Genomic DNA, 20,845 nt, shown 5'->3' on the forward strand with positions numbered 1-20,845 from the left:
ATTGAATGACTTGAACGTTCCCTTATGGTGGCACAGCCTTCGAGATATTACTGTAAGTAACCTAGATATGATCAGCTGGTAACACTTTTATCAGTGAAGTGAATTTCTTTCTTAAAACAATATAAAAAAAATAATAATAATAACAATCAGGATCAGGATTAATTTTAATCATTCTTTAATAAAATATTTTATCATCACTGTGGAGACATGTATTTTAATGTCAGTGAATACAGACACCTTCCACTGTTGAGGACTTGTGCAAACCAAATTTTTCAGCTCATTAAGAGTTTATGTACAAAATTTACAGATTTACATGTGCACTGAACTCATTCCTACATTACATTTCAAGAGATTTCATTTAAAAAACTCGGCTACTTTAACGGTTTCAGCAAATCACTTCATAGTAGAAAATGATACTATTTGACAGTGATTCAACCTTTGAATAAAACATAAATTGACTGAAACAGTACAGTTGTACCTAACAGACATCTTTTTAAGGTTTTATAGTCCTAGTCTGTGTGTGTCTCCAGGTACACCTCAGGGAAGAGCTCCGCTGAAGGTGACAATGGGCAAGCAGAGGAGGGAACAGAAGGTGGGGTGCAGGGGCTGGATCTGAGCGGAGGGTTTGGGTCTCCTGAGTGTCCAGTCAGTGGAGCTGTCAGTCTTATAGCACACGGATACTTCACACCTGTGAAAGGGTCTGGTTTAGCTCAGATTCATCTATGTGTGCAGAGAAAAAATTATACACATTTGAGCATCACCTGGTAACACTCTGCAGAATCTTCTTCTCATCTTGGTCCAGACACACAGCAAATGTGTTATTTTCCCCAGTGATCTGTACCTTATCCACCTTCACCTCATTCAGACTGAGCTGCTATCAAAGAAATACAATACATGGTTAGAGATGGTCTGAGATTGCATGTTTCTTTATAATTTTGGCATCTTATGTTAATAATTAATGATTGAATCCCTCTGTAGTTTCAGTGCCTACCTGGTTAAAACCCTTTTTGCTTTTCCCACTTTGTCTCTTTATGACTTCAGTCATTGAGAGCTGCAGGTACTCCATCTTTGAGTCTGACAAAGAAACACCAAACTGTACTTTTAACAGTTTCACACATTACGCCATATAAAACTACCATATATAAATAAAATTATGATTTTTAACAACTGATGTTTGACATACCAAGCTCCTCTGGGTTTTTACATGCTTTGGTTAGGTTCACTGAGGTGCAGACTTTGCGCTCTCTTTTCCATTGGCTTCTCCCACTAACAACCACCTAAATGAGCAGAAAATGGTCATTAAATTGAGTATATGGTTATGTACTTTAGATTGGTAATAACAACATTTCTTACCCTGTTATACACCATATCCAATGACAAAGGCACAGCTTCTCTATCACCATCAATGCCAAAGCGTTTACTGGCTGTACCTTAAAGGAGAGAGTAACAGCGAATTAGATGTTGTGAAGTAATGAGTCTTGACTGTTGCTAAAATAGCAGAAAATACTGGATCAAAACTCAAAGTGTGAAACTGGTGACACAAGTGAAACTCAAAAACAAGAAGCAGGGTGAATCATAGCACTGAAATAGCAGATGTCCTTCCATTAAATTATTACATTTTTGAACTTAGAAAGTGATGATGCGTTTCATTACATGGAAATTGTTTAGTTGAGCTATATTTATTGCTGAGCTGTTGCTAAGGACAACCAATTTACCCATGGCTTTGATCGCTCGTGTTCCTGCAGCGTGACCCAGCTCCAGAGAGTGAACAAATACTTCAGTCCTCTTCTCTCCACCCGCGAAGGTCAACTATGATAGAAAAATAATTAGATATATAATAAAGGTTTGCTCATTATTATTAATATTATTATGTACTACATATTGGTAGCACAATGTTTTAAGTAGCAGTGCATTCAACCATTTTGCAACAGGATTAGAAAAACGATTTGTGCTGATGCATGTAAACTGTATCCAAAACATCTTTCTTTCCATTGTTGTAATTTGAGCATCTGATATTGTAAAGCAACTGTTACAATTAAAGGTCCTACACTGCACACAATTAACTTTTATGAACTTTAATCCATGTTATAAAGCTGTTACATCATCAAAAATATACTTGCAGTTGTGTTTTCTTTCATTCACACTGTCTGTCTACATCTACAAAGCTTAAAATGCTCTGTTCCATCTTGTGATGTCATAGTGCTAATTTTCATGTAAACAGCTTTTACCATTAGTTCGGTAGAGATTGGCAATTCCAGGTCTAAAGTCATCCAAATCAATCCAGTGATTTAAAACCACACTTCCTCTATTACCACCATATGATTACCACGTGACATCACAAGGTGGAGTGTTTTTTGTTTGTGAGAAGAACTCACCCTAAATAGCAGGGTTTGTGTGTTAAACATGCGTGAATGGAGCAAAAACAAACTGCAAGTATGCTTTTGAAGAGGAAACATTATAACATAGATCAGAAAATAGCATAACACAGGTCCTTTAAATTAGATCAGTAGAAAGATACACAGTCAATGGTACAAATAACTATAAAAGAAAGATGTTTAGCAGTTCAGTTTTATAATGCAACAAAAAAGCAATAAAAAAAAATCACAATCCTATTCCATCTTTTTAGGTAATCCCATGGAGGCAAGTGTAAAAGAGCTCCTAACCTCAGCCTGATAAAGCTGGATGAGGGTTGGTCTGGCTGCATATCTGCAGTAATATAGCACCAGGTCAGCGAGAATAGGCAAACGCTGTTCATATGAGCTGTCATAGGAGTCTGATTCCGTCTTTGAAGTTTGCTGTGAAAAAAACAACAAAATGCACACATCAACTTTAGGATTTCTACCGTTACGCATTGGGTTAGACTATAGTTAGTTAGTAATTACATAGTGACTACCTGGCAGACAACATTTGGAGGCAGGTTGAGTAGACTGAGGGTGTTCCTCTCGTACCATGGATCCAACATTCCCAGAAGGTGAGCGATGTCATTGGTGCTGTTCCCTGTTCCCATCAGAGTCGCATCCTACACACATCAGTCACAAGAAAACACCAGCGTCATCATTGAAGTCTATCTCGTCTTTTACAGAGGTGGAAACACGTAGGATAAAGATGGATTGGATGAATTCACTGAGTTGGGTTTGGATTGTGCACAGGCTGGAGTTTCATTCTTCCAGATTTAATATCCACGGGTTTCAGAATTATGAAAAATTAGGATCATAACCATAGCCATTAACAATTTAAAACAAAACAGTTTATCTTTAGAATGGGGGAAAAAAACTCAAAATGTTGGTAGATAGAAATTGTTAAATCTTAAAAGGCCCATATTACAGCCGAAACCCTGGGGCCCGGGACAACAGACCCCTATGTCCTTCCCATCTACTACCCTGTATCAATCTAAACACTTACATGACTTGGTGGCGTTCCCTTTTCACAACCATTCTGAGTAGCAATGTCTCTCTTTACAGGCACAAAATAAAACTGGAGTTTGAACTCGCGCGTCAGGTGAGGACACGCGCTCTCTCTCATCCTCAGGCTGCTGTAGGCACGTGCCACTTTCCCCGCCACATGGTCCGCTCCAAAGACCACCACCCTCAATGTAGTGTTTTTACTATCCTCATCACTGCTGAGAATGGGTCTCCTTCTAAAACAGACATGTCTTAGTGCTTGGTTTTGTGTGTTCAGTTGCGTCTCCAAACTCCTCAAGTGAACCTGCTGTGGTAAGGAATTGGACCTCTTCTCTCTCACAACTATAAGGTCTTTGGATTCAGTGTTCCCCAAGCTTTTCGCCCTGTACAGTAATCTAGGGCTCTTGGGTCTGAACAGCCTTTGAAAATGTTGGCTTAATCTAGTTTTGTTCCCTGATTTTGGAGAACACTTATCCGCGTTGGGTGATTGACAAATATAATCATCCAGATCTTCAAAGTCACTGTCAATTCCAGAAGACATAAGTGATGCAGCGTAAGATTCAGATGTTGTAGATAAAGTGGAGAACATGGAGTCTTTAGAGGCTGTGGACAGAGAGGAGATGGTGGAGAAAGTAGAAGCTCTGTAGCTGGATCTGAGCTCGTGCATCAGTGCAGGTAACTCTGTGCCATGTGGCGGGGTCTCTTTCATTAGCTCCACCCCTTCTTTGTCGTCCAGGTCGAACGCAGTCACGTTCACTTCGTCCACGTCCAGCTCCACCTCGTCCTCCTCCTCCTCATCGCAGTTTGAAGGAGTGTAGCTGTCGTGGTCCAGGAGAGTGTTGAGGACATCTGAAATACATAGTGAATTAATAAGTAATACAAATAATTTCCCTTGCGGATCAGTACAGTCTTAAGTGTAATTTAATATTTTGAGCATTCATTTGCTGCTTTACCGAAGTTGTCTTTCTCCCAGTAGAACATGTGGCACTTGGCTGTTGGCAGTGGTAACGTCTGCAGCATTCCTTAGAAGAAAGATGAGCCATCTGTTAGTTACATTACTATGGATAAAAGTAAATATTGCATTTTGTTTTACATTTTTGGTTTACTATGCAACTTTTCTGGTTGGCCATCTGCTTGTCTCAGTTGAAATATAAAAGCTTTCCCTGGAATTTTCCACAGTATGGAAACTAATTTATTTATTGCGGATTATTTATGGAGACAAGCAGGTGACACCAGGTCAGATCTGTGGAAAGGTGCTTTCCTTGCATGTAAATTATCTCTGTATTTTGGTTGGCATTGATGATATGTAAAGGTATTCTATTTTAGAACTTTCTACTTAGCCAAACGTGTTATTTTCTTCTTTTCTTCACAAACCTACAACACCTAACTGATGTAAAGCAAAGATAATGTAAATATTTTCCACAGGTACTACCACACCAAACCAAGTTATAATTAGAAAAATATATGAATGTGTTAAGTGTACTTTAATGTTGGACCATAACACCAAAGCAAGTCCCTAGTTTGTGAATTTTGTTCACTGACAACGGTAAAAAAACTTATTGGTTTTGCTATTCAAAAGATGGCGTTTTTTCTGAATTGGTAATTGTTAATAACCAGAATGACATCTACAAACAGGAACTTGAAAGCAAAGTTATGCATATGTACTATTTACCATCACACTTCTTCCTGTTAAAGGACGGGATCTTCATGCTCGCCCTTAGAGCTTCCAGTCCCTGCACCACGTGAGTCCGACTCTGTTCTGGATCATTCAGAGACGCAGCAGTTTCCAACAGGTCACTCACTGTCGAGTAGATCTTATCCACTTCAGCCAAACTTTTATCCTGTAGAATCAACAACAGCAGTTTTTAGTATTTTATAGGGTTGAACAATATGCCATAAAATGAAAGGTGCACTATGTAACTTTGGTTAGGGGTTTGTCACCTGATTGTTTCGATAGATATGTCATTGCTCTGCCTGGAATTTTGACATTAAACAGCTCTGCCTTACATTTATTCAATTACAGGCGGTTTCACTGCTCAAAAATGCCAAGAAAAACATGCATTTTGACTGTGAGTGAGTTGCCTTTCCACAGATCTGACCTGTAACTTGGTCTGGTTTGGTCTCCATGAAGACAGAAATGTTTAACAGTATGCTATCAGATATTCTAAAAACAAAGCAATAAATAAAAGCATTCGTCGGACCCTCCACCAGAAGAGTTACACAATGCACCTCAAATGTGATTTTATCCCAATTCACGTAAATTATCAATATTTATATAGATAATTTATCACCCAGTGTCTTTTATGCAACTGCTAATGTATTGTATTAATGGGGCTTTACCTGTAGAGCTGCATGTATTTTCTGCAGAGGATACTTGGTTCCCAGGACAGCCTGAAAGGCGTGCTTGATCAGAGTGATGCTGGTGTCTTTTTGTGAATGTTGGACATGACTTAGCTGCTCGGCCACTGAGAGGAAATCTACAGGGACCTCACCTGGGTTCATCAGTAGGACAGTTCTGTAACACAGTTGGCAGTGCTCAGGGTCATGCAAACATACAGGGACTTTTTATGACAATTTTGAGAATAATGTAACAAGTTTATCAGGTTCCTTTTTCTTCTGAAGGTATTTTAACTTGAGCTGTGAAATTCGATACTGACTCTTGACTGGAAACGCATTGTTCAAAAAGCAGAAGTATAATACAAACAAAGTAGTTGTATATTAATGTCAGTAGTTTGTTATTCTACAGCTTACTCTGGTAGGTGTAACCATCCTGTAGTTGGAAGTCTTGTTAAGAGATACGGGTCTTCATAAAAAATATTCCAACTTCTGAATACATTTTAAAACTTACATGATCTTGGAACAGTGCCTTGACGTGCTCAGACCCTGCTCCTCTCTGACAAGTCTCTGAAAAGATATTCCTGTAGAAAAAAAGATGAAAAAAGATGAACAAAGTGCAGTTTTATTTAGCCACTTTTCATAATGTCCGTGTAAGTACAACTTAATTACCTATATACCACTTCCTTTAACAGTAAATGTAAACTCATGTTTAAAGGTCCTATATTATGCAAAACTGACTCTTGTGAGCTTTAAGCCATGTTAGAATGTTGTTACCTCATCAAAAACATACCTGGAGTTGTGCTTTGTTTCATTCACACATTTGAGTAATCCTGCATTATTAGTCTGAGTACATCTCACAAGTTCAAAATGTTCTGTTCCACCTTGTAATATCATGAAGCAGTAGTTTTCAAATTACCTTTAGTTAAGTAGAGATTGACAATTCCAGGACTAACTAGTGAAATAGTATGGAGTTTAAAACACTGTGGAGCACTTCCTGTGTGTTGAGTGTTTTCTGTTTGAGAGAAGAACTCAAGCAGAATTATACAGAATTTGTGTGTTTGACTTGTGCGAATGAAACAAAACACAACTCCAGGTATGTTTTTGATGAGAGCATTATAACATAGATCAGAAAATAACATAACATGCACCCTTTAATATAGCTTTTGTCTTCTATTTTTGCTTTGTCCTCATAATTTGCATTTGTATTACATATTGTACATCAGGCATGTCCAAACTATGGCCCAGGGGCCAAATGCGGCCCTCAGACTTCCAGGTGAATTGACCCAAATTACCTTGCATCAATTGAAATTTTTTTTTACTGCATGTTTTTTGAAAATCTACCTTGATATAGCTAATATTTCATATTTAGTGTGTGGTTTTAAGGATGTCAGCATGAATAAAGACTGATGCCCCATTCTAACGTGTTAAACATGCACACATTTCAATTATTCCCTGTACTGAGCATCAGACTACAGCCCTCAATCGGCCCTCTGCTTCGTCTGTGTTTAGATATGTGGCCCTTGATGAAAAAAGTTTGGACACCCCTGTTGTACATATTGACCTGATGCAGTTCTTCTGTTGTCCACAAGAGGGTGAACAGTGGCATTAGACCTTACCTGGGACCTTGAGCTCCAGCTCCAGTGTGGTGAGGAGGGTTTTACACACACTGCAGTACGGCTCCGGCCAGGTCAGAAACACTCGGAATACCTCCATGGCGTTCTGCAGCAGATTTGTGTCAGGGGGACAGTATGGAGTCTGGGGATAACAACAACAACAAACTGAAACATGTCTTATTGCGAAAAATGTGTGAAATTAGATGAACTTCTGTTTCAGTATGTGGTTGTGTTCGTTTTAACACAACTCTTCAAAATGTGTGCTTCCGAATAACTGCACTTTTCCATGGTATTTCCTTTTAAACTGTGTGACTTTCTTTGTATTGATGTAGTTTATTATCTCATACAGTCTTGCACAGTAGAAATATTAATCTTGCACGGTTTTAGAGCCTTGTGTATTTCAAATAAAGGTTACCACATGACCACAAGGATTTCTGGAAACCATCCTTCACATCCTTTTTAAGCGAAAATAAATAAAGCCAACACTAAACTTGGATAAGATTTTGGCTTGTTGTGACCCAAACCATCATAACACACAGCATAAATCTCTCTTAGGTTTCGAGAATACAATAGTCACATTTTTTGTTACAGACTTACCCATGAAAAACCAAGACTGTTGCCAGAGCCATAAGTAATGCAAAACAAAATATTATATCTTCTGAATAGGAAAAAGTTCTCAAAACGTTGCATATAACAGAAAGCTGAAACCCAGGAATATTTACCTGAAGTAAAGTGGAGTAAAACATGATGGCGAGTGGAGCCACGAGTTCATATTGACACTGCTCCTGAACCTGCATTTACACAGAGAAGTATTTTTATTTTAAACATGCAAACTATAAAACAGAAGTCATGTCACAAATAATAACATCGCACGAGCAGTGACAGTAAAAATGATAGATAGACACGCAAAGGCCACAAAGCTATAAATTTAAATGTCCCAAAAGCAGTGGGAAGTAAAGTTGTAAAGTAGTAACATTATTATTCTGTGTCCGACTATTGTGGCATTACACAAGTTAGTTGTCTCTTATATAAAAAAAGTTAATAAAATGGCTTAACCTCTTTGGTTTTCCTGAGGATTTGCTGTAGAAGTATGATAAAGTTCTCCGGATCTCTCTTCACTAGCTCCTCTAAACTCCAGCGGTTCATCGACTGCCCGGCCGCACACATCAGCACTGAAACACAACACAGAAATAAAGAGACAGTCAATAAAAAGATAAAAAGATAGAGTATTTTAAAAATGCTATGACGTAAAAGTTATAGTGGTCATTATGTAACGTTTAATCAGAATAATCATCACTTGTCAACTATTAAAATAACCGTTGTCCATTTTAATAATCATTACTTGATATCTGGTTTATAATACCAAACACATACCAAAAGGCCTTTTATAACAATCTAAGCTTAACATAAAAAACAAAACATGAACATGAATCAACTTTTTCTGATTTTCAATAATAAAGAATTCATAATAAAAATGTATTTCTTTAAATACTCTCCCTCTAGAAACCACCAGTCAGTATTTTTTACTTTTATTTGGTTAAGATGTATTTAAAAATTTCAAGGTATAATAGAAATAATTTGACTTGATTTTACATTTCATAAATTAGCCTTTATTTAACCAGGTGTTTTTGCGATCAAAATCTCTTTTTCAAGGCTAACCCTGGCAGATGTATTTACAATGGTAATTTTATCTACAGTGTATGGCAGCTCTATTTTGCATTGGACTTTCACCTCATGAATAGAACTTTTGAGGCTCCTCTATCACTTCCATTAAATGCAAATTCCCTTTCTGGAGCTCCCCTGGCGGCGAGTTTGTTGAACGCTTGTTTTGATAACACACTCTGCTGTATCTTTTGTTATACATCGACCTCACACTGTGGTTGGTGACACCACTTCCTCCCAGCTGTGGGTTCATTCACATGTTTCCTCCAGCCCCAAAAACATATTTCAATGTCACAGCCCCACTGTTACCAGCCTGACTCACACCAACTGTCTTCATACATGTAGTATGGCTATAAAAATACACGTTATCGTCACATTTGCAGGTAGATATTTTAGGAAAAAACAAAAAGTGAAGCGAAAACAGTCGTTGTGAGTGACAGTCAGTCAGTATGAGTGACATTTTGTTTCGGCATCTAGATTTCTGATCTCATTCTAGTGTAGGTCTATATATACTGTACTTAGATGTGCTCATACCATTAACAAATATTTATAATCAATTGCAGAATTATGTCTACAAAGAGAGAAGTAATTCTTTTCAATCTTTGCAGGATTTCAAATGGCATAAGTCTTAAGTATCAGCAAGGTTTAACTGGCAGGTATAATGTCTTTGCCTATTGCGGGGATTACAATATGAATGCATTAGTAATGTTTTTAACATTAACAAAGTAACCAAACAGTTGACCAGTGAACACTAAAGTGTGTTTGTTGTCTGGTATCCCTCAGATTGTTATGGTCCTGCACCTGTTGAGGCAGCAGGAGGAGGGTCTGCGGTCCTCTGCGGTCACTGACCACATGACTAGGGCAGTGCACAAGTTGGCAAAGAGGTCCACCCATGTTCAGATGTGGGATTTTGAGATGGAGGGGAAAGATGAAGAAGAAGTCAGATTGCTTGTCCTATCCAGTCCTATGACATTCCTGTGCACTAAGGCTTCTTTATTCTCTTTGTCTCAGACTTGGGATGTTATGAACACACTGAAAACGCTGTGTTTTAGGCAAGGCGGCTCCTCGTGTGTCCTGAAGACATCCCTGAGAGCTTTCAGTAGGTCACACACACTGTTGTTTATCATTATCATGCTTGTTTAAAATGAATGTTCAGTTCATTTGACTCAGGAGTTTTCGGACTCTTTGTCTGAGCGGACAGAGAAGTGTCCCTGTCTGCTCCAGCCTAGGGACGTGGTATTGGCCGTTGTACTAAAGGTCTTTCACAGTCTGTGGCAGCCTCTGATGGATGCAGACTTGTTCAGCAGAAATAGAAATAAACACATTCCCCCTTTAATACCGAAAAATCACAAATATTATCATAAACAAAAAATATCCCAATAATAAGCTCTAAGCACAGATAAGGAAAAAAAAATTCATTAAGAAAATGGTAAGTCACATGATGTTGAGGTATGATATATTGCTAAATAAAACACAAGAGATGAACAGTAATACTGAAACAAATTTATACCACACTTATCGAATATCAGAATACCTATTCTAAGCTTATAATATGGTAACATGAACTGAAACAAATAAATAGCAGAACCGAACATCTTAGTAATTATTTTACAACTATAATGAGTCATAGAAGTTATTTATTCAACCCTCTACACCTCAACTCAAATTGTAGAACAGAAAAATAACAAAAAGTTCCCCACTAGTGCTAAAAAAAGTATAAATATTGACCCCTAAAAGGAATGTTCCATCTAAAACATACTGAAAATAAGTAACTAGATAAGTCGATAAAAATAATAAACAAGAAATCGCCATTTAGGGGCATTTAGGGATAAAAGTGGGCAAGGCAGAACAAGGAGAATAGGTCGATGTTTAATGTTCCCAAAAATGGTAAATGGTCAAAGCGCTTTACATCAAGGAACCACTCACCCATCTCTTAGCGCTCTATCCATGATGGACAAACGCTCTACCAACTGAGATACTGTCGCCCAAAAACCATATACAGTGTGTGTAAAGCATGTGTAAAGTGTGTGTAAAGTGTGTTACCGTTCCAGTGGTGAGCGGCGGTGGGACTTTGCCTGAGCCCGTCCAGGCATCGGTCCAGGGCGTGCTGGATGCGGTCCTCTGTGCATGTCGTGTGCTGCATCTTCACCAGCTCAGCCTCTGCAAAAGAACAACACACTGAGCCTCCCCTGTACACACCCTGGCAGCCCTTTCCACAGAATTATTTATCTTGGTTTTACAGTTTGCTTAGAACTCCTGTTGGATGCTGTGTTTGGTCTGAATGCAAATGATCAGCTCAATATGAAAATGATCAGAGCATAAGAGGGAAAACAAACAACAGTTACTCTACAGTTTTATCACTAACATCCTGGAAGTCCGAAAAGATAAATATTTACAGAGCATATACCTTATAAAACAGTGGTTCAAACTCCTTCTGCTGGTATGGAGGTTCCTCTGTTGGACAACTTTTATGCTTTATCCCTGTCATAATAACTAGTGCTGTCATGCGATTAAAAAAATTGAGAGATTAATTAATTATGATCTGTAATTAATTAATCTAATTAATCTCATTTTAATCTCACCTAAAAATTGCTGAGAAAAGCCTTCAATTTGAGGTATTTTCATTTAAATTCATTATTACATTATTGTGGCAGATCAAAAGACTAATATAGATTTAAAAAGTGACTTTATAAAGTCATTTATTGTTTAACAAATCTCTCCAAATTGGCTGTTGAGCCCAAGTCTCCATGAATAAGAAACTGTTTGTTGTAAAGTAGCAAAGACGAGGAAATCTGAACATAATAACTTTTGTCTACTTAAAGACAATAAAAAGTCCAGTATTTCCTTAACCATATTAAAAATATTATTGATAGAGAAATGCTTTCTATATGAGATCACTGGTTTTAGTCCTGGTTTAGACCTGGTTTAGACCTACTTTAGTCCTAGTTTAGTCCTGGAATGGATTAATCCTGGTTTTAGTCCTGGTGTTAGTCCTGGTGTTAGTTCTGGTTTAGTCCTGGTGTTAGTCCTGGTTTAGTCCTGGTTTAGACCTGGTTTAGACCTGGTTTAGACCTGGTTTTAGTTCTGGTTTAGTCCTGGTTTAGACCTGGTTTAGACCTGGTTTTAGTTCTGGTTTTAGTTCTGGTTTAGTCCTGGTTTAGTCCTGGTTTTAGTCTTGGTGTTAGTTCTGGTTTAGAGGCGCACAGGAGGAAGCGCGGTTTACGCCGCGTACGCGAGAAAACACGATCCACACGCGGCTCACGGGAGGACAGCGATGTCCGCGCAGTGTCTACGGAAGGAAACGTGGTCCGCGCGTTCTCAGGTTGATGACGATGATGAAGGTGTGTGTTTGTTTGTGTGTGTGTTTGTGTGTGTTTGTGTGCGTGTCCCCTCATGTGGCAGGTCACTATAGGACAGTAGTGCAGACATCATGAGCCTATGCAGGTTGTTTTCAGGCGATATTATATTTGTTATTTTCTTTTATATTTCATGTCGGGAGAATAATCTCCAAGACACGAATGTGTTTTTCCCTGTGCGCTGCTGCCTCTGTTCTACTGGCTCTTCGACCTCGTCCATTGTGCGACTGACGCCGCCAACGTTAACATGACGTTTACATCACTGTTACTGCGCGCGTTTTGTGCGGCTTTCCGGCAATGAGGGGAATTACCGAAATAAAAAAATGTATAAATGTGTTTTGTGTGTGTGTGTGTGTTGTTGTCCCAACAACACATAAAAACAGGTTTTATAATAAAGAAACTCACATACAGAAACACTAAAGTTAGAGATTAAAAATGAGATTAACGTGATTAAAAAACATAACGCGCTAAATATGACTGTAATTAATTAATCGCAATTAACGCGATAATTTGACACCCCTAATAATAACACATTTTGAAGTATGACACATTGCTCAAGAAAATATAGATGATAAACAGTAATAGTGAAACCACAGCTCAATCTTACATCTATTCAGTTACAGGTGGTTTTATTGCTCAAAAAAACCTTGAGAAACAGGCTTTCTGACTGTGAGAAGGGTTGCCTCACCACAGATCTGACCTGTTAACTTGGTCTGATTTGGTCTCCATGGAGATAGAAAAGTTTAATGCCATACTGTGAAAGATTCCAGACAAAGCAATGACATGTCCAAGGAGAAAAGCCACCAGAAAAGTTACACAATGCACCTTTAAGTCATGGTTTACCTGTCATGGTTTTAGTTTAGATCTGGTGGTGATTAGAAAGCCATATATGTTTTCTTATCTGATATATTATTTGTGTTGTGATCCACTTCTCTAAATGGTGTCAATGATCTAATCTATCAACAGTACCAACACCCAAAATAAGTAACCCATAATACACAGAAAAAAAAAAAAAAAACTCTTGTAAAGCATCATTAACGTAGTAACTACTACTACTAAGTTTTGGTTATAAACAAGAGGAAAATGTGTATCATTAATATAGTTTTGTCTGTAATATAGTTCTAGCATTGTATCATTATCCTATATATAAGTTACAGTTATTTATAATTTTTGTTTTCCAGTAAGAAAAGCTGAGATTTTGTATAAATTTGTTTAAACAGTCCTTTGCTGAGAAGGATCCAGATTGTTTCACTTCTCATCTGAGCACATCTTGCTTGCATATTAAGACACAGGGAAGCCCCATTCACTGTTTACTTCCAAATAAACACCACGTGGGGATATATAAAACAAATGGGAAAGGTACTGTTGCACTATAAACAAAATATCCATACTCTAACGTTCATTTTCTAAATTTACACATTAAAGGTGCACTGTGTAACTTTTCTATTGGAGGGTATATCGAATGCTTTTCTCTAGAGATGTTATTACTTGTTTAGAATGTTTCACAGTATGGCATTAAACTTTTCCATCTTCATGGCGACCAAAACCAGACCAAGTTACAAGTCAGATCTGTGGAGAGACAACCCTGTTCACAGTCAGAATGCCTGTTTTTCTAGGTATTTTTGAGCTATAATACCACCTGTAATTGAATAAATGTAAGGCAGAGCTGTTTAATATCATACTGTGAAACTTTTCAGGCAGAGTGATGACATCTCCATAGAAACAAGCAGATCGCCAACCAAAAAGTTACATAGTGCACCTTTAAGCCACAATGAAAAAGTGAAAAAGAAACTATTTAATTTATTTCTTTACTTACTCCTTAAAGACCAATCTGCTGTAGCTATGATATTTTTTAAAACATCTTCTTGATGCCTTCAGAAAGTAGAAAGCTTTCCTGATTTAAATAGCTATCCAAACCACGCAAACAAATCAAAAGAGGAAATTAAAAAGTGCACCACCAGAGGTTATACGATAAAACTACAAAATATAGTAAGAGACAAAACCCCACGTTATATTTGGGTGGTCTAAATGTATTTTTGTAACTTTCGTTTAACACAATTTTGGTCTTTACATGGAAACACAAAATGTGACTAACAGGAAGAAACTGGGCAGTTCCTCAAAGATCTGCGGTGCAGTCATACAGAGATCTATGAGGTATCAAAATGTGTTGTAGTTTTACAATGACCTGTTTCCTTTGTTTACTTTCTGCTCAGCTTTTCTGGTAGATGGTTTTCTACCTCCTTGTCACCATGAAAATGTAATTGCTTTGCCAGGAATGTTCCATGGTATGACATTAAACATATCCATCTAGCATTTATTCATTATGGGTGTCTCTACTGCTCAAAAATTCAGTAATCCTTCCTGTGAATAAGGATCTGAATCGTAATGTAGTGTAGATAGATAGGTTGGGGAACATTCTAGATAAAGCAATAATATTTCTATGGAGACAAGCAGGTGGCACATCCTCCACTAGAAATGCTACGGAGTGCAGCTTTAAATTCACGCCCCCTTGAGTCTCCTTATGACTAAAGAGATTATGTTGATGAAAATATGGGAAATCCCCTGTAAACTTGTGAGTTTCACACTTCTGTTGAGAGCCTTCACAGGTTCTCCAGAGTTATCCATGCATACAGACGGTTAACCCGGGCAGGAAGTTCATACAAATTCCGCTTCTTTGCTCTTTTTCCTACTTCTACCTTTGAGTAACAATAGCATTAGCACTACAGGTATAAACAGGACTTCTAGTATAGCTTTTCTCATAGGGGCTATTGTGTCTAAAGTGTGTCCCCAGTCCCCTTCAGTAATAGGGGGAGTGCTAGGCCGGGGACTCCGGTCTTTGTCCCAGTTGGAAAATCTGGACTTGAGCCCAAAGAAAGTGGAAGGAACTAATATTTCAGGGAGTTATGACTTATGTAGGATGTTAAAGCGACACGTGTAAAAGTAATAAAGAGGACAAGACTTTAAATGAGGTGAAGAAAGAAAAACATAAAATCCAACATGACCCCACTGGTTGTTGACGTCCAGTGGTGTTGCAAAATTTGAAAGTTTCAAAAGGGGACACACAGCTCAGTCTTGTGCGTCAACGAGGTCACTTCCACAATTTCTAAAGCGGTGAGATTTGTGGGATTGGTCCAATATTGTTTGCCTTAGAATAACACACAGACATGCATCTGAAAAACTCCAAGTGTTGAGAATGGAGAATAATTTTGCATGTGGTGATAGACCTGTCACGATAAAAAATTAATTGATGAAGTAAAGATAATACTGAAACTAATTTATGTGACTGACACAATAACTGTAAAGGATATTTAAACTACAAAAACTATTCTAAATCTGCAATGCCATTAAAAAATAATGAGCTGCGATAAATAAATAGCAGAATGAATCATTTCATGTTCTTAGTTTGCATCTGTAATGAGTCATAGCAGTGAGTAATTCAAACTTTAACACCTTAAATCAAATCATTTTGCCAAAACATAACAAAACATTTCCCTCACAATAAATATTGACTTCCAAGGAATATAGTTCCAGTTCAGTGAACAATAAGTCAATATAGTAATTATCGTGACAGGTCTATGTGGTGATCACATCAAGAATGTCAGCTCTTTGTTTGTGCTGATAGGAAATACAGAACTGTAAATGTAATCATGTGGTATGAGAATAAAAACATATTGAGATGCCTTTTTACAACAATCACACAGAGATGGGACTTGCAAATCATGACTTGGACTTGAGTCAAACTTGAGTCACTATTTTTAGGATTTGAGACTTGACTTGATGATATGGACTAAGACTTGGGACTTGACTTGGACTTGAACCATGATGATTCAAGATCTTGAGGAGACGTTTAAAAAGGAAAAATTAACTAAATTAATTTCTAGTCTTATATATATATATATATATATATATATATATATATATATATATATATATATATATATATATATATATATATATATATATATATATATATATATATACTATGATTTTTTAAAGTATGATTTATCTTAAAATTCATATAAATTGCAAAAATTTAAGCTATATTTGGTACTTTGGTTTAAAGATTTGAAATGACTTGAAGCTCAAAGCAGAAGACTTGGGACTTGACTCGGACTTGAGGTCAAAGACTTGAGACTTACTTGAGATTTGCAAAACAACGACTTGGTCCCACCTGTGCCACATCATTTGAGATACCACATCATTTCAAACAAATCTCAAAAATAACTCCAAATGTTAATTAAATATGTGAATTAGTACTTTTAACAGTATTTTACATTTTTGAAGTATGATATGGTGAAGATAATATATACAGCAAATGATATAGCTCAACTTTATACATCAATAAGGTCACTACCACACTTTCTAAAGCAAAATTGTTGCTGCAGATTATGTATTATTAAGGTCGTGCACTCACACACAAACAAACACAAAACACCACATCAACTCTAAAACTGGTATTATAATAAATTACATAAAGAATGCTGCTACTTTATGAAAGCTGGTGAAAACAAACTGGGGGTAGGATTAAATAAATTTAAAGTTCTTTTTTCCATTATACTCTGCATTTGATGATGTTCTGAAATAAATGTATGCAATAAAAAAATCAAATTATAGCAAGAATGAAACCTGGACTAGAGCAGACCTAAACAAAGACTAGAAAGGATCAAAGCAAATATACATCAGGATTAAACTAGGACCAAACCAGGACATATAAACACACCTTACGAAGAAGCACACAACATCCCTTGCGTTGTCTATCATAAGTGTACTGCTGAAACTGCTGAACTGTCCTTGCAGAACCTTCTAGATCCTGGCACTAACTCTCCACCTGTCTCATATGTTTTCCTTCAGTCTCCTTCTGGGTCGCTTCCCATCCACTGATCCCATTACCAAGTGCTTCCTGACAGGATGAGAGCTATCCTGCCCCATGGAGGAAGCAGGTGCCTCCCCATTGTGGCTCTGTGATCGGAGCCTCTCATCTACTCCCATGCACCGGCCTGTTTATGTCTGTGTTTATGCTGCCCTGTATTTGTTGTTTTCCCAGACTATTCAAATTGATTGAGTCCAATATTTCCTTTTGTCTTCCTCTTTGGCTGTGGAAAGCAGCTACTGTATCACTGTACTTGTAAGAATGAGCTTTCCTTCTGTGAATAAATCCATTACTCAGTGGAAAGAAGTAACCAGGTGTTACTTCAGTTCAAGTATTAGGTATTTTCATTTTGTATCAGATACTTTAACTGCCCTACATTTGAGAGGGGGAATTTCTTCTTACATAAAAGCTGCACACAGTAGTTTTCATCAGAAACATCTAAAAACCCTTAATTGTGATTTTTTTTTTTCTCTAAAAAATTCTTAAGTCAACTTTTAAAGCATTTTATTTTTGCTCCACAAGTTCTGTTACTTAATTAAAGCATCATATTAGGCTATTTTATTATTATTTATGTTATAATGTTGTTACCTCATCACAAGTCTACCTGGAGTTTTGTTTTGTTTTATTCACACGTTTAACACACAAACCCTGCATATTTAGGCTGAGTTCTTCTCTCAAAGAGAAAACACCGTGTTCCACCTTGTGATGTCATGTGTAAATACAGGAAGTGCTCCACTGTGTTTTTAAACTCCATACACCTTCACTAAAATCATTTGGATAATGCTAACACTGGAATTGCCCGTCTCTGCTAAACAGGTAAAGGTAAAGTATAGATGTTAACTTGAAAGCTACAACTTCATGACATCACTAGGGGGAACAGAGCATTTTGAGCTTTGGAGATGCAGACAGCCTATTAGTAAAGGATTATTCAAATATGTGAATAAAACAAAACAAACTCCAGGTATGATTTTGAAGAGGTGACAACATTATAACATGACTAAGAGCTCACAAGTCAGTTTGTGTAATATAGGACCTTTAATATCTATTGAATTACAGCAATCACTTCATAGAAAAAATTTAATTTCCATTGCAAAACAAGTCTTTTGGATGAAAAACATGGAAACAATATTAACTTCTTTCTCAATATTAATCACCTAACAGCAGATCTTATAAACACCCGTGTACGCCTCTGAGCTCTTGTTTTGACAACACAGGCTTTTTCTTCCAGGAATGTAAGCAGAATTTAATCAACAAATCCCCCTAAAGCAGATAACTGCATAACACATTTTTATCGAATTGAGAAAAATTGTTAACAACAGGTGGTGTGCAAACTTAGCAGGCGCGCTCACATCAAAGTGGTTCCAACATCAAAGAGTGAAAGTCAAAGGTGAAAACATAGATGTGATCTGATAGCAAAGCCACATAGAGACAAACAGGATGCTGAGCTGTGAATAACATGGGGAACTATGGGATAGTAGAGTAACTGATTCTTTTTTTTTTTTTTTTTGAAATGAAGAACTAACAAAAATAAAAAATGACAAACAAAACAAAAACCCCTCTCTCCAAACTCAATAAATACACAAAAAACACAAACATCAAACGTGAGTCAAGTTCATAGAGTAACTACTTTCAACACAATCTAAAACATTTAACTTTTTTTATTCTTGGAATTTTTATGAACAGTCATGTCCACTGGGTGTAAATGCCAACTGCACAGATGACACATGTTGCGGTGGTGTGGCTACTGAAAGTTTGGGCGTGTGACTTTCTCAATAGGAGATAGTGTTGAATGTTGAACTCATGAATAGCCTATAAGAGCAGATTGAGTAATTAGCCATTTCCAAGAAGCGCGGATGAACCCTTCCTGTATTTGCACTTTAACACTGTGTTGTCATCCAACAGGCAGGATAATATAACAAGAACATGCAATATCATGACAAAAACTCTACACTGCACTACACTATTTCACTGTTGCTCTGGAGATCATAGCAAATATTTTTTTTGTTTTTGCTGCGCTTCGTCACAACCGTCACTAAGACTGGGCACAAGAGTGGGCACTTTTCGATCCTAATATGTACAGTGTTATATCACCACTGACAGATGTGCATTTAAAAGGAAGACATACATGTCATCTAACTCAAATCATGAGTTTTACTTCCTGTTTGCCTTTAAATAACCATATCACACATTTTCAACTTCAAAGTGCTGAGGATGGCATCATTTTGCTGGTTGGTTGACTCCTTTACACTAACCAGAAAAACAATGTGGTGATCCTGTCAAATATGCTGGCTTTAGCTTTATATATCATCATCATCATCATCTTTATCCTGGACTCATGGCCCATTTTTAAAACAGACAAGGACAGTGACATTACAAAACAACAAACATTTATGTTTTTTAAAAGACAACCATACCAGTGTCTCCACATATTGGACTGATAGCTTATTGCACTGAATCTCATATTTGTTGACATTATTTCATTGTCTGATTTGTTCAGTCTGCAGATAAAACTTCTTAGTGCAGCTTGCAAAATGTTCACTCGTGCAGTAACAAATATATATAGTACATACATATAGCATTTGTGCTAATATAAAATCATGTAAATGTGTGATTAGATTAATTATTAATTGTAGCATATTTAGATAACTTTTTACAAAAATCGCAATTTGAGATACCACATAATACCAATCAGATCTCAAAAATAACTACAAACATTGGAGAAAATATAGACAATAATACTGAATGTCATTATGCCTCCGATACAATCACACTGAAGCAGGACTTCCCCCCAAAAAAACCTCTATAATGTACTGTTAATGAAGTTGAGCTGGAATTATGACAATAACTTAACAAGTTGTATGACTTGTTAAGTTATTATCATATTTATTTATTTTTTTTATTAAGTTTTTTATTCAACCCTCTACAACTAAAATTTTCCAAAAAGTAAAGAATAACAAAAGGTTCTCCACTAGAACAAAATGATGAGTAATAGTTTAGAGATAAGCTTACAGTGTGAGCAATACTTATAAATCCTCTATCAGTGCAGTGTCAGGTTAGTCCAATAGAGACAAATACAGGCTGATTTCTTACCTGTTCTTCAGTGTGCAGTATCCATCAGCTCTACACATGCCTTGAAGATCCTAAGCAACATGCTGCCAGCCTCCACACGCTTACTGTGTCAACACCATTCACTTAGCGTACACAAACGGGGTTTAGTAGGTTTAGCCACATCCTGGACACTCTCGATCTGTGAAACGGTGAGCTCAGATGGTGGATTGGTGCTCGTAGTTTCACAGCTGCATCTCGTACTCCTGCCGACGCACAAAACCCTGCAAACAGGAAGTGAATGAGAGCAGTGCATGTGAGCACAATGAGGAAGAGGCTGAGTTTGTGCGTGTATGTTCCACAGTGGGGCGTCTGGAGCTGTCACTAAACATATGAGCTTACATGTGGATGTGGGAAGGGATGTAAGTCGCTAAGAGGAAGTCATCTGTTTGCCTTGTTTGTTTTCAAGCTATTTTGACGCTCAGGACTGAAGTGGCTTTGTTCACCTTGTTCACTATTTTGTCAATGGTTACTGTAATTCATACAAATATCTGCCATCCT

At 37.2% G+C, this 20,845-nt stretch overlaps 1 protein-coding gene across 3 annotated transcripts; it reads right to left on the reverse strand.

Annotated features, from left to right (window-relative positions):
• Positions 1-158: 158 nt before the first annotated feature.
• pik3r5 (phosphoinositide-3-kinase, regulatory subunit 5) lies at positions 159-20,817 on the reverse strand. 3 transcript variants are annotated; one of them, XM_055157729.1, is made up of 19 exons: positions 20,687-20,817; positions 20,330-20,568; positions 11,057-11,173; positions 8,408-8,523; positions 8,074-8,142; positions 7,355-7,493; positions 6,250-6,319; positions 5,742-5,916; positions 5,074-5,242; positions 4,355-4,423; positions 3,403-4,250; positions 2,894-3,019; positions 2,664-2,795; positions 1,716-1,809; positions 1,354-1,430; positions 1,184-1,277; positions 992-1,074; positions 762-874; positions 159-688 (listed from the first exon to the last, which is right to left on the reverse strand). In XM_055157729.1, exons 3-19 carry the CDS (start codon positions 11,154-11,156, stop codon positions 538-540), a joined length of 2,625 nt encoding a protein of 874 aa, XP_055013704.1. In that variant the 5' UTR covers positions 11,157-11,173; positions 20,330-20,568; positions 20,687-20,817; the 3' UTR covers positions 159-537. The 3 variants fall into 3 exon arrangements, with proteins under 3 accessions (XP_055013704.1, XP_055013705.1, XP_020794127.2); XM_055157730.1 differs by lacking the exon at positions 20,687-20,817 and having other exon boundaries at positions 762-871; positions 20,330-20,640; XM_020938468.2 differs by lacking the exon at positions 20,687-20,817 and having other exon boundaries at positions 20,330-20,639.
• Between the last annotated feature and the right edge of the window lie 28 nt (positions 20,818-20,845).

Source organism: Boleophthalmus pectinirostris, unplaced genomic scaffold (genome assembly GCF_026225935.1).
Source record: "Boleophthalmus pectinirostris isolate CB_2022bp ecotype Guang Dong unplaced genomic scaffold, ASM2622593v1 HiC_scaffold_22, whole genome shotgun sequence".
NCBI classification, from domain to species: Eukaryota; Metazoa; Chordata; class Actinopteri; order Gobiiformes; family Gobiidae; genus Boleophthalmus; species Boleophthalmus pectinirostris.